Source organism: Topomyia yanbarensis, unplaced genomic scaffold (assembly GCF_030247195.1).
Source record: "Topomyia yanbarensis strain Yona2022 unplaced genomic scaffold, ASM3024719v1 HiC_scaffold_45, whole genome shotgun sequence".
In the NCBI taxonomy this organism is placed as follows: domain Eukaryota; kingdom Metazoa; phylum Arthropoda; class Insecta; order Diptera; family Culicidae; genus Topomyia; species Topomyia yanbarensis.
In genome coordinates, this window is record NW_026683658.1 from 169,782 (window position 1) to 180,755 (window position 10,974).

Here is a 10,974-nt window from a genome sequence, read left to right on the forward strand (position 1 = left end):
GACGATGTTTTAAGGTTGAACCCTAAAACAAGACGTGACAATAGGAGGGGGGGGCGTTTTTGTTCCAATTTTACGTCAGAATGGTCCAGCTCCTGATTGGTTGATTTTGATTTTTTGAGCCGTACCTTATGTTACTGCAGGGATATCGAAATGATGTTTGGCAGTGTTGCTATATTTATAGGAAAAGATTGTCATTACTTCTGACAAATAAAATCATTATTGCTAAACAAGTACAAATGACTAAATTGAACTGAAATTGTGCGGCAAAGTGAAACAAGTATTTAACATGCATTTACCGTATACGTGGTTGATTAACTTAAACAAAAATAAGACAGAAACCACAACATAATCTAAAATTATTCAGAAAATGGCTTCATCAAACCTTACTTAACACCTATGACATGGAAAAATGGTGCCCTTCATCAATATAGTGGATTCAAGATACAAAATATTGTCGGCATAAAATAAATTAACAAGACTCCCTTTTTAATAAATAAAAATAGCAACACTGTTCGGAAGATATATCGGCAGGGTGAAAATGAGCAAAAAGAAGAATGCCGAAGGAAAAATAAGAAGCCTATTGTCGCGTCTTGTCTTAGGGTTGAACCTAAGACAAGAGGAGACAAGACGTGACAATCGGCTTCATATTTTTCATTCAACATTCTTCTTTTCGCACATTTTCACCCTGCCGAAATCTTCCGAACAGTGTTACTATTTTTATTAATGAAAAGGAGTCTTGTTAATTTATTTAATGCCAGAAATGTTTTGTATCTTGAATCCACTATATTGATGAAGGGACCGATTTTCCATGTCATGGGTGTTTAGTAAGGTTTGATGAAGCCATTTTCTGAATAATTTTAGATTATAGTGTGGTTTCTGTCGTATTTTTATTAAAGTTAATTTACCACGTATATGGTAAATGCATGATAATCATTTGTTTCGCTTTGTCGCACAATTTCAGTTCAATTTAGTCATTTTAACTTTTTTAACGATAATAATTTTATTTGTCAAAAGTAATGAAAATCTTTACCTATAAATATAGCAACACTGCCAAACATCATTTCGGTATCCCTGCAGTAACATTGCGTATGGTGCAAAAAGTCAGAATCAATCAATCAGGAGCTGGACCATTCTGACGTAAAATTGGAACAAAAACGGCCCCTCCTATTGTCACGTCTTGTCTTAGGATCTGATAAGGCAACCTATAGAGTCGTGCAAGTCGCATTGGTTTGGATGTGTTATTGTCCTAGAAGCTTAGCTTAGTTGACCGCCCGTGAGTTTCCCGTGATTGATCAAAGCCTGTTGAAATTGCATATTGAACCAATTGGATGATACTTGGGAGTAGTTGGTCATACTCAACGTGCAATCTAAAGAGACTAAGATTATAGTATGATCAATAACGTAGATGGCAACGCCCATGCAGGTCAATTTTGGGATGGGAAGAAATGTTAGTTCAACACTTATGACTATTATAACCGAGGAATTCTCTGCATCATCCACAAGTGTCACAGGATAGGATTGGTGTTAGTAGGTAGGGAGATGAGTCAGGATATATCTTGGTAGATATTGTGATTTAGCTAAGTACTCACGCGCTTTGTCTTTTCATTTTAGATCAAAGGTTTAAGGTATGCCACCTCCAGTAGAAATATGAATCCATTCAAATAGGCATTTTAAAAATTATTCTTCTGTGGGGCGTAAGGAAACGATAAAGCCGCGTGGAATATGATAGAGGTCTATTCATCTACAGACAATATGATTTTAGCAATATGTACGAAGTCGCTCGCGATCAATTTCCGAGAATTCGAAACGAACTATTTGAACTCCGAACAGCCGGCCATCGGGAGTAATGCTTCTTATGAACACTTCAATAATCGTTTTCAAAGTTTGCAGTACAAAGAAAGCGTACAAATGTAGTAAAGATATCCCAAATGAATGTGAAAAAATTCACAGCGAAATGTTAATGACAAGTTGGTATCTCCACTCTCCCTATCAGACACGTTCCCATAATTGGGTTAAATACCAATTGCAAACGACATGTTTATTATGAGTAACAAATATAATAAACACTACGACAGGGGATCCCTCGATGACCAAGAAGAAGAAGAATGGATGGGAGAACAGCAATACTAGCAAATACCGACTACCATATGAGCGGTGCAAATTCGAACGAGTGACGTAGAACTGCACTGGATGATTTTGAAGGAAGGACCAGGAGTGCGATTTTACAAAGTTTTAGCTTCCGATGGCCCTACATTTTCTGACAAAGTGTAGTTCTGGAATGTTGAGATTTTGATCACTGTTTAGGAAAGCAAAAGTATCATAAAGCTAGTGTCAGGCTTTCATGAGACCTCAAGAATTTACTTTTGGAGGTATTCGTAAATGTAGATTTGTCGGTAGACGGTTCCAGATTTAATAAAAAAAAACCTAATTTAACACATCTACAGATCGCTTGCAACATAAAAAACTTTTTGAGCGATTCGACAGCTCCATCCTAGACCAATTCAAAAAATTTCCTACATGAAAGTTTACTTTTTTAAAAAACAGTTTTTAAACCAAAGCTTTGGAAGTAAAACTTTGGCGTGGCAGAGCCGGTATATTAATATATGCTGTTACTTAGCGTAGAATTAGATTTCGTCCTTTACTGCTAATATACAACCGCCAGAAGAAACTTAAAACGTTGGTACACAATCGAGAATAGCGAATCAGAAATGGTGACTATATGTCAGTGATTCACTAAATACAGAATGGATAAAGGTTACGATGTGAAACCTTAAGGTCCGTCCAGGTTAAGTCTTCGGTACGGAGCAATACCTCGACCTAGGAACTCCTAGCATGTTGTCAGTCGCCTCTTACGACATGGGAGCAGTTCCCAGAGGTTCTATTCTTGGCTGAAATAGTGCAAAAAGATTTCAGTCCGCCGGACACCACATGGCTTTTGGATGTGTTATTTTCCTAAAAGGAAACAAACTAAAAAATGTTTTTTTCAGCAGTTTCGGGCCTAAAAATTGAAAAAGAACTGAGGTATTAACTCACGGTACTAATCTGCATCAGAATATGCCTTAACCCGCACACCCCTAAAGATCCCTATTTCACCATTGATTCTTCGTATAGTTTGGTAGCGATTACCTAGTATACTGTTAAGTTTATGTGAATCCAAAAATGAGTATTATTTGTAATTTTACATAATATTAGGCAATTTAGGGCGATTAAATGGCGCGTTCCGTTGGCGGTTTAAGGGCGAGTATAGAGCGGCCAAATAATGAAGGCGGCAAATCGCCCAAATGTTGCATTTGAAATAACCCCTAGCAATTTGCTAGAAAATTGAAGGGCAATTAGCGCATCCGAGCTGGCAAATAGCTCCCAGTTAGCTAACAACTTGCCCTTTTTGACTTGTGGATTCTGTCTTCGCGCATCTCTATAAAAGCAGCATCTCTGGTCCTACCCTAAGTGCATATTGTACTAAAATTGTCGGCTAAGAAGATTCTTGTTGTTGTTTCCAACAAAAACAAACTGCTTCTCCTTGGCAACATTTGGAATCAAGTTTCGAATAGCAACACGTTCACCACGTAATTGTAATTGAAATTGTATCGCTTTGATGGCCTCAAAACAAACTGTTATTCACTGGTTTCGGAAAGGACTCCGTGTACATGACAATCCAGCCCTTGCAACCGCCGTCCAACGCATTTCCGATGCCCCAGCAGACCTAGTGCTTCGACCAGTATTTATTCTCGATCCAGCTATCCGCAAGTGGCTCAGAATAGGCGCAAACCGATGGCGATTCTTGCAGCAATCACTAGAGGATTTAGATAAAAGTCTCCGGAAGATTAATAGCAGGTGAGTGCAAAAATTGAACCCCCGTTTTTTATATTTACAGTTTCGTCTCAGATTGTACGTTGTCAGAGGAGATCCTACCAAAGTTTTTCCACTACTATTCCAAGAGTGGAACGCTTGTTTGCTTACCTACGAGTATGATATAGAACCCTATGCAGTTAAGCGAGATGCGATGGTACAGAAATTCGCAAATGAATATCACGTTGAAGTGTTGGTAGAAAAATCTCATACCATTTTTGACCCAAACGAAATTCTGAGCAAAAACGGAGGAAAAGTGCCATTGACCTACCAGAAATACGGTAGCCTAGCATCAACGTGTAAACAGCCGAACCCAGTGAACGTTCCTTGCAAATTGCCCGGCGGATGCCACCCAAAACAGGATAAATCGGAAAGAAAAGATTCACAATGCTATGATGTTCCAGATCTGGAAGCGTTGGGTGTACAACAGAGCGAATTGGGTGAATGTAAGTTTCCCGGTGGAGAGACGGAAGGTCTTAGGCGTCTTCGAGAGTATATGAAACGGAAAACATGGGTTTGCTCGTTTGAGAAACCGAAAACTTCTCCCAACTCTCTCGAACCAAGCACAACGGTACTTAGTCCGTATTTAAAATTTGGCTGCCTAAGTTCCAGACTATTCATGAGCGAGCTGAACAAAGTTTTGAAAGGCCAAAAGCATTCTCAACCGCCGGTGTCACTGGTAGGACAGTTGATGTGGCGTGAATTTTACTATTGTGCTGCAGCAGCCGAACCAAATTTTGACAAAATGGTCGGAAATAAAATTTGCCTTCAAATTCCTTGGATAACCAACAAAGTTCACTTGGAAGCTTGGACCTATGGGCGGACAGGTTATCCTTTTATCGATGCTATAATGCGTCAACTGCGTCAAGAAGGATGGATCCATCATCTGGCCCGCCACGCAGTGGCTTGCTTTCTGACGCGGGGAGACTTGTGGATTTCTTGGGAGGAAGGGCAACGAGTTTTTGAAGAACTTTTACTAGATGCCGATTGGGCTTTGAACGCCGGTAATTGGATGTGGCTTTCGGCGTCCGCCTTTTTCCATCAGTATTTTCGTGTGTACAGTCCGGTGGCGTTCGGCAAAAAGACCGACCCGGAGGGTCGATATATTAGGAAGTACGTTCCCGAGTTAGCTAAATTTCCTCCAGGAATTATTTACGAACCCTGGAAGGCAAGCCCGGAAACACAAGCAAAGCTGCGATGTGTTATCGGAAAAGATTACCCGAATCGAATAGTAATTCACGAAGAGATTTCCAAGCAAAATATTCGGAAAATGACGGAGGCGTATCGGCGCGGTAAGGAAGTAACAGGTAATGACGAAAAAGAAGCAAAACCATCCACAAGCAAGCGTCAACCAGACAAATCACCAGAATTGCCTCCGAAAAAAATGAAACGTGAAAACACAATAGACAGATTTTTGAAAAGGTAGTACTGATCCAAAATTATCAGTTAATTGTTGTTTGTTGATATGTTCCACAATAAAATGTTGATGTTTCACATTATAATGAATTTACGGGGTATTTAATCGTAAATATTCCTAGAACTTTTATTCATTTAACTCATGATACAAAAACTTACTCAGGCTTGGCCGCCGGCTTTTTCGGATCCCAAGCTTCAACCTTTGGACGAGTTGTCGAATAGGGCATGTAAGCTTCTGTAATAATCAACGTGTTATAACCCATTAAGATTATCAATACAAGCATTCTGCTTTACACCGGATCATTTTTCGAACGAATTGTTTGGTAGTTTGATGTTACCATCGTTCTAGAACAGTGATTTTCAACACCAACCTCTACGAAGAAAATCTTGTTCGTATGCGTACTGCGTATCAAGTTTCATGCATAACAGACTGAAAATAATATAATGTAGGAATAAAAAATCGATGTTAAACTATAAGGGTTCTAAACTGCCCATAGTTGTAAGTCAGTCCCATGTTCTATGGCACTGTTCTAGAACGATTCCATATCCACATGGGACTGATTTCCGATTATAGGCGGTAAACAATTTTTAACAATTTCAAAGGCAAGAAAAATGTTATACATCAGTTTCGTTCGAAAAAGAGATCTGCTATAATGCAGAATACGGAAATATTTTACTTTTTGTTCCAGAAAGATTTGCGCTGTGGTCCGTCATCCAGGCATAATGAACGCGCGATCCATCGCGGTTTGGGGGAAGATCCGACTAAAAATACATATCCACCATGAACATGATTTTATTATACAGCAGGAAAATTATCAAGTGTTACCTTGTAATGCATCCAACCGTACCAGTCTGCCGGAATCTGGGAAGCATCGTATTCCATGTAAAAATGGGGTGCATATTCAACCCATCGATTCCTGCCATAGAACTGCGATGGATCTTCAAAATACTTGTTACCATATTTGTCCTGTCCCACCAATCTGCCGGTTTTCATCTCATCCATTCTGTGGCCAAGACGTATATTATTTAGTTTGGCACGAAGTTACATAAGCAAATTCGACTCATACCTGTACAATTTACTCAAACTCGCAAAGATTCCACCATTTTCTCGGATGTACGTGAATAACTTACCCAGTTTGTTTAGTCCAACATAGTTCGACATCCTGTCGATTACCGAAATAGAGAAAAAATAATAGTTTGATTCAGAAAATCACTAATCAAACCTGATTGTGTTTTAACCCAGTATCAGCATTGGAAAATTAGCATACTGTCACATTTCAAAACAAATCGGTAAAGAAGATAGAAGTACTAAAATCAAAAGTCAAAATTAAAAAATGTCAAATTGAGAGCTATGTGAACGTAGCCCAGCAACGAGGGCCAAAGCCCAAGACAGCCTACTCCACACTCAGAATTTTATTTATGCATCGATAGCATACTTTTCTATCTGCCTCTCGCTTGTTCTGCTGTAAATTTTATGCATTGAACATTCATTCCCCAAAGCCGACTAAACTTCATCCCATTAATTTTGAGTAAAAAAATCAATCCCTCTCCCTTTTTTCCGGCAGTGAATTCAATAGTTCGAATGTTAAACAAAAAATATCTGATATGGTTTCGCTAGTGGACAAAACAGTAAATAGACATTATGTGGGATTGTCGAAATATATTATAATGTACTAGGACCTCCTCTCCTGTAAATATTTAGAACATAAAGCTTATTATTTCTGTTGCTATCTTTAACATAAGGTTTGTCGAAATATTTTTGCAAATTAAATGAATTACCTATTACTTGGGATTGTACTCTTATCTGATATTGTATATAGAGTACTTATTCAAATTGTAGCAATAGAAATAACACAGATAACAGACGTTTAGGCTAGAACAAAATTTCTTCAAAAACCTGTGTAAACTTTCAAATTGATAAACGTTGGAAATCCGTGTTTCACTATTGCCATCTGCGTAACTGTTTGCTATACGTGTTTGACAGCTGCACTCTAACTGCATTGCATCGATCATTGCGCCATCTACAAACGTTTGCCAAACGTGTTTTAGACGTCTGATTTATTCGGAATCTCAGTTGCGGGTATTTACACACGATTCAAATCGAGCCTAAACGTCTGTTATCTGTGGAAATAATAAATTTATGTTCTAAATATTTACAAGAGAGGAGGTTCTAGTACAATATAATATACTTCGACAATTCTATTGTCTATTTACTGTTTTGTTTACTAGCGAAACCATATCAGATATTGTTTGTTTAACATTCGAACCATTAAATGGTCATCAACATGTACAATATCACATATGGTTACAGTACTGAATTTTGTTTCACTATACTATAGTTTAACCTTTCCATTCGTCGTTACTATTGGGGATATTGTAGAACTATTGTTATATTCATTGAATAAAATCTAAGTTCATATTGTCGGAACAATACAAAAACATCATCTCTAATGGTTACTATATCCCATAACATAGGTTTATTGTTCGAACTATGTCACAAATGGTTTTAACCTGAGTGCATATAAGGAGAGTGACGACACTGTCAAAATTGGAACAATGATTATTTGTCAGTGTCATTCCAAACGAGTCAAATCCATGTATTTTGAGAGGTCGTTTGTTCGTTTGGAATATTACTGACAGATAATCATGACAATTGTCTTCACTCTCCTTACATACACTATGGTTTTAACTATGCGGGGAGGCAGTAGATACCGAACACTAGATTAGGATTGTCGCTGGCATCAGTGGTAGGAACATCATTGTTTTGATTCCGGGATATACCTGTAAAATGGGCCAAATAAAAAAAGCAAAAAAATAATCCTCTATCGTCGTTTCATAGCGACTAATCATTTTTGTTTCTATTAGCCAGCAAAACAATGGCTATTCTTGGCTTATGTGTTTTCACTAATTAGAATGCATAAATTGTCTAAACTTGTACTGAATTTTGATAAATTTTCATTTCCTTGTGCGGTATAACAAACTCTTTCATTTCATAACAATAACAGTCGAAAATTTACACCGAGAAAATTCGTTATATTGAATATATTGATTTTACACATATTTTTTTTGCAATTTGTAGTGGCAGATAAAAATTACTTGTTACGCATAGATATCATGTGAAAATTAATGAAATTATAATAGTATTCCACATAGAAATTTGTTACATAGCAGATATCGCATCATTTTTCTGTTTGCCTCTCGTTTATTCTGTTGCAAATTTTATGTATTGGACGTTTTCGGTCTTGAATGCATAAAAATCCCAGCAGAATAAACGAGACTGAAATGAAAAATAGGCAAACTCAATTTGAAGTTCAACTAAACGGTTTGTGGTTAAAAGCAGGCCATATTTTTCTGCGTGTACCAAAAGCGCGTACCAAAGACTTTTACTAGAGAGACTTTCGATACTTTGACAGATATATACCGGAAGCAAAACAAACATGTTCCGAGGCGAAAACAATGGGAACACCAGCGACAATCCTAATCTAGTGTTCTGTATCTCCTGGGGAGGCAGGTAGAAAAGTATGCTATCGATGCGTAAAAAAAATTCTGCCTGTATGGCATCCCTGGTTTGAGCGGTGAATTTCACACCTGTGAACGGACTCTTTATTGGCAGCCTGATGAGTGTTATTGTTTTTCCTTCATTATTTTGATGTTGATTTCTTGTGTCAGAGCCGTTGCAGTCATAGTCAGATTTTTATTTTGAATTGGAAGTTTTTATTGTTTTTCACGGTTTTTATCGCAAAATATAGCTCTAAATTTCAGGTGAATAAACACGTAATCGTGATTATTCATCCAAACTTTAGAAATGGCTTCGCCAGGTAAGTTCGACAAAATTTAATATAGGTAGTTTCATCGCTGTAATACCAAATTTTATCGTCAGATGGGTCACCGAAATTCGCCTACAAACTTCCGGAGAAACTAATTAAAAATGCAATGGATATGGCTAGGTGGGAGCAGTCAGAGGCCTATTACGATCTTTTGGGTTTCATCAGCACCATGTGTGTGGCTCTGCAGGCCACTAAGCAAAGCCAATCGGTGGAAATAAATCCAGTTATACAGAAGTTAATAGATGCATTAAAGCGGCTGGAACAATTAGCAATTGAAACCCCACCGGTAGATCAACCAGCAAGGTTTGGCAATGTCGCCTACAAGACCTGGTTCCAGAAGATGCAAAACGAGAGTTTGGATCTCATCACTGGTGCCCTGCCGGATAATCTCAAGGATGCCGCTCCGGAGCTCAATTTATACTTTGTGGAGTCATTTGGCAATGCAACCAGGATTGATTACGGGACTGGGCACGAACTTTCGTTCTTAATGTTTCTGATGTGTCTTTTTAAAATTGAGGCCATTGATCGAAAGGATGAAGTCGCCGTTGGTTTGCGCCTATTTCATCAGTACCTGAATTTCGTGCGAAAGTTACAGGTAACATACCGAATGGAACCAGCTGGAAGTCATGGCGTGTGGAGTCTCGATGATTTTCAGTTCGTCCCATTCATTTGGGGTAGTGCTCAGCTAGCCGTCAATAGTCCCATCGATCCAGCGAAGTTTGTCGAAGACGAAACAATTGATGAGTATCGGAAGGAGTTTCTTTTCATTGGATGTATTGACTACATCAGGCAGGTCAAAACTGGACATTTTGCTGAACACTCGAATCAGCTGTGGAGCATAAGTGCTGTACCGTCGTGGGCAAAAATTAGCACTGGGCTTATTAAGATGTACCAAAAGGAGGTACTCTCAAAGTTTCCTGTTATTCAGCACGTTTATTTTGGTTCGATTCTTACCTTGAATCCTGTGAAGCCAGGTACGAAGCTACCGAATCCTCGGTTGGGCCAGTTACCGCGGCAAATGGGACCACCGGCTCCGCCCAAGTTTGCACCGGAATAAAGCAAGTGAGATTGATAGTAGTGTGATCATATTATAAATTAAACGCGCTGAATAAATTATTCAATAAAAGTTTCAACGATGCAGGTAGTTTGATCAGAAATGGTTATTGCCATTGCTCTATTTTTTCTATTTTTTATTACTATTTAACAACAGCGAGTCTAGTTATGTAAGGTATGCAAACTAGGCTCGATGGAACTATCCAACTCAGTCTTGGATATCACATACATTTGGAGTAACATCAGATGTGGCTTCAAGCTGTTTTCAACCCCTATTCGGCAGTTTTCCCGCCGCCACCCGCGTTATGGCTTGGTAAGGCCAAACTTGTAGCACTAGCAAAACTCTTAATTTCAGTCAGGGCAGACGGGGACCTCCGCGTGCCCGAACCTGTGTACTGTCGGAAGCAGCCATGGTCTGACAGGAATTGTGTCAGATGCAAGTGAACCTCCCCATGGGATCTGCCCACCCAGCTCGATATGTTAGGTATCAGCCGGTGGGTCCACATACCTTTCGAGAAGTTATCCCACTCACGCTGCCATCTGGCGACCGAAGCCACCCTGGTGCGCTCGCGGGCTCCTCTATTTCCACGTAGCTCGAAGCATTCCTCATCTTCCCGGATGACCAGCCCGACTGGCATCATGCTCGCTATCACGCAGGATGCATCGTGTGATACCGTGCGGTAGGCAGAGATCACTCTGACGCACATCACGCGGTAGGTGCTCTCCAGTTTCTGTAGGTAACTGGTTACCCTCAGTGTTCTTGACCATGACGGGCCGCCGTACCTGAGGATAGATACGGCAACGTCTTCCAGTAGCCTACGTCTACTGG

At 39.3% G+C, this 10,974-nt stretch overlaps 3 protein-coding genes across 3 annotated transcripts; 2 read left to right on the forward strand and 1 right to left on the reverse strand.

The window, feature by feature from the left end:
* Positions 1 to 3,491: 3,491 nt before the first annotated feature.
* LOC131695575 (cryptochrome-1-like) lies at positions 3,492 to 5,355 on the forward strand. The gene is made up of 2 exons (XM_058984112.1): positions 3,492 to 3,834; positions 3,886 to 5,355. Exons 1-2 carry the CDS (start codon positions 3,596 to 3,598, stop codon positions 5,273 to 5,275), a joined length of 1,629 nt encoding a protein of 542 aa, XP_058840095.1. The 5' UTR covers positions 3,492 to 3,595; the 3' UTR covers positions 5,276 to 5,355.
* An 11-nt stretch (positions 5,356 to 5,366) lies between these two features.
* On the reverse strand, positions 5,367 to 6,564 carry LOC131695577 (probable NADH dehydrogenase [ubiquinone] 1 alpha subcomplex subunit 12). Its single transcript, XM_058984113.1, has 5 exons — positions 6,489 to 6,564; positions 6,333 to 6,428; positions 6,092 to 6,269; positions 5,943 to 6,027; positions 5,367 to 5,500 (listed from the first exon to the last, which is right to left on the reverse strand). Exons 2-5 carry the CDS (start codon positions 6,425 to 6,427, stop codon positions 5,421 to 5,423), a joined length of 438 nt encoding a protein of 145 aa, XP_058840096.1. The 5' UTR covers position 6,428; positions 6,489 to 6,564; the 3' UTR covers positions 5,367 to 5,420.
* A 2,358-nt stretch (positions 6,565 to 8,922) lies between these two features.
* Positions 8,923 to 10,249, forward strand: LOC131695578 (serine/threonine-protein phosphatase 2A activator-like). Its single transcript, XM_058984114.1, has 2 exons — positions 8,923 to 9,083; positions 9,146 to 10,249. Exons 1-2 carry the CDS (start codon positions 9,071 to 9,073, stop codon positions 10,147 to 10,149), a joined length of 1,017 nt encoding a protein of 338 aa, XP_058840097.1. The 5' UTR covers positions 8,923 to 9,070; the 3' UTR covers positions 10,150 to 10,249.
* The last annotated feature ends 725 nt before the right edge of the window (positions 10,250 to 10,974 follow it).

Coding starts and splice junctions, on each gene's coding strand:
- LOC131695577 (XM_058984113.1), bottom strand. CDS start 6,427: ATGTCGAACTATGTTGGACTAAACAAACTGGGTAAGTTATTCACGTAC. Junction 6,270..6,332: donor AGTTTGAGTAAATTGTACAG/GTATGAGTCGAA, acceptor TCTTGGCCACAG/AATGGATGAGATGAAAACCG. Junction 6,028..6,091: donor ACGGTTGGATGCATTACAAG/GTAACACTTGAT, acceptor ATGTATTTTTAG/TCGGATCTTCCCCCAAACCG.
- LOC131695575 (XM_058984112.1), top strand. CDS start 3,596: ATGGCCTCAAAACAAACTGTTATTCACTGGTTTCGGAAAGGACTCCGT. Junction 3,835..3,885: donor CTCCGGAAGATTAATAGCAG/GTGAGTGCAAAA, acceptor GTTTCGTCTCAG/ATTGTACGTTGTCAGAGGAG.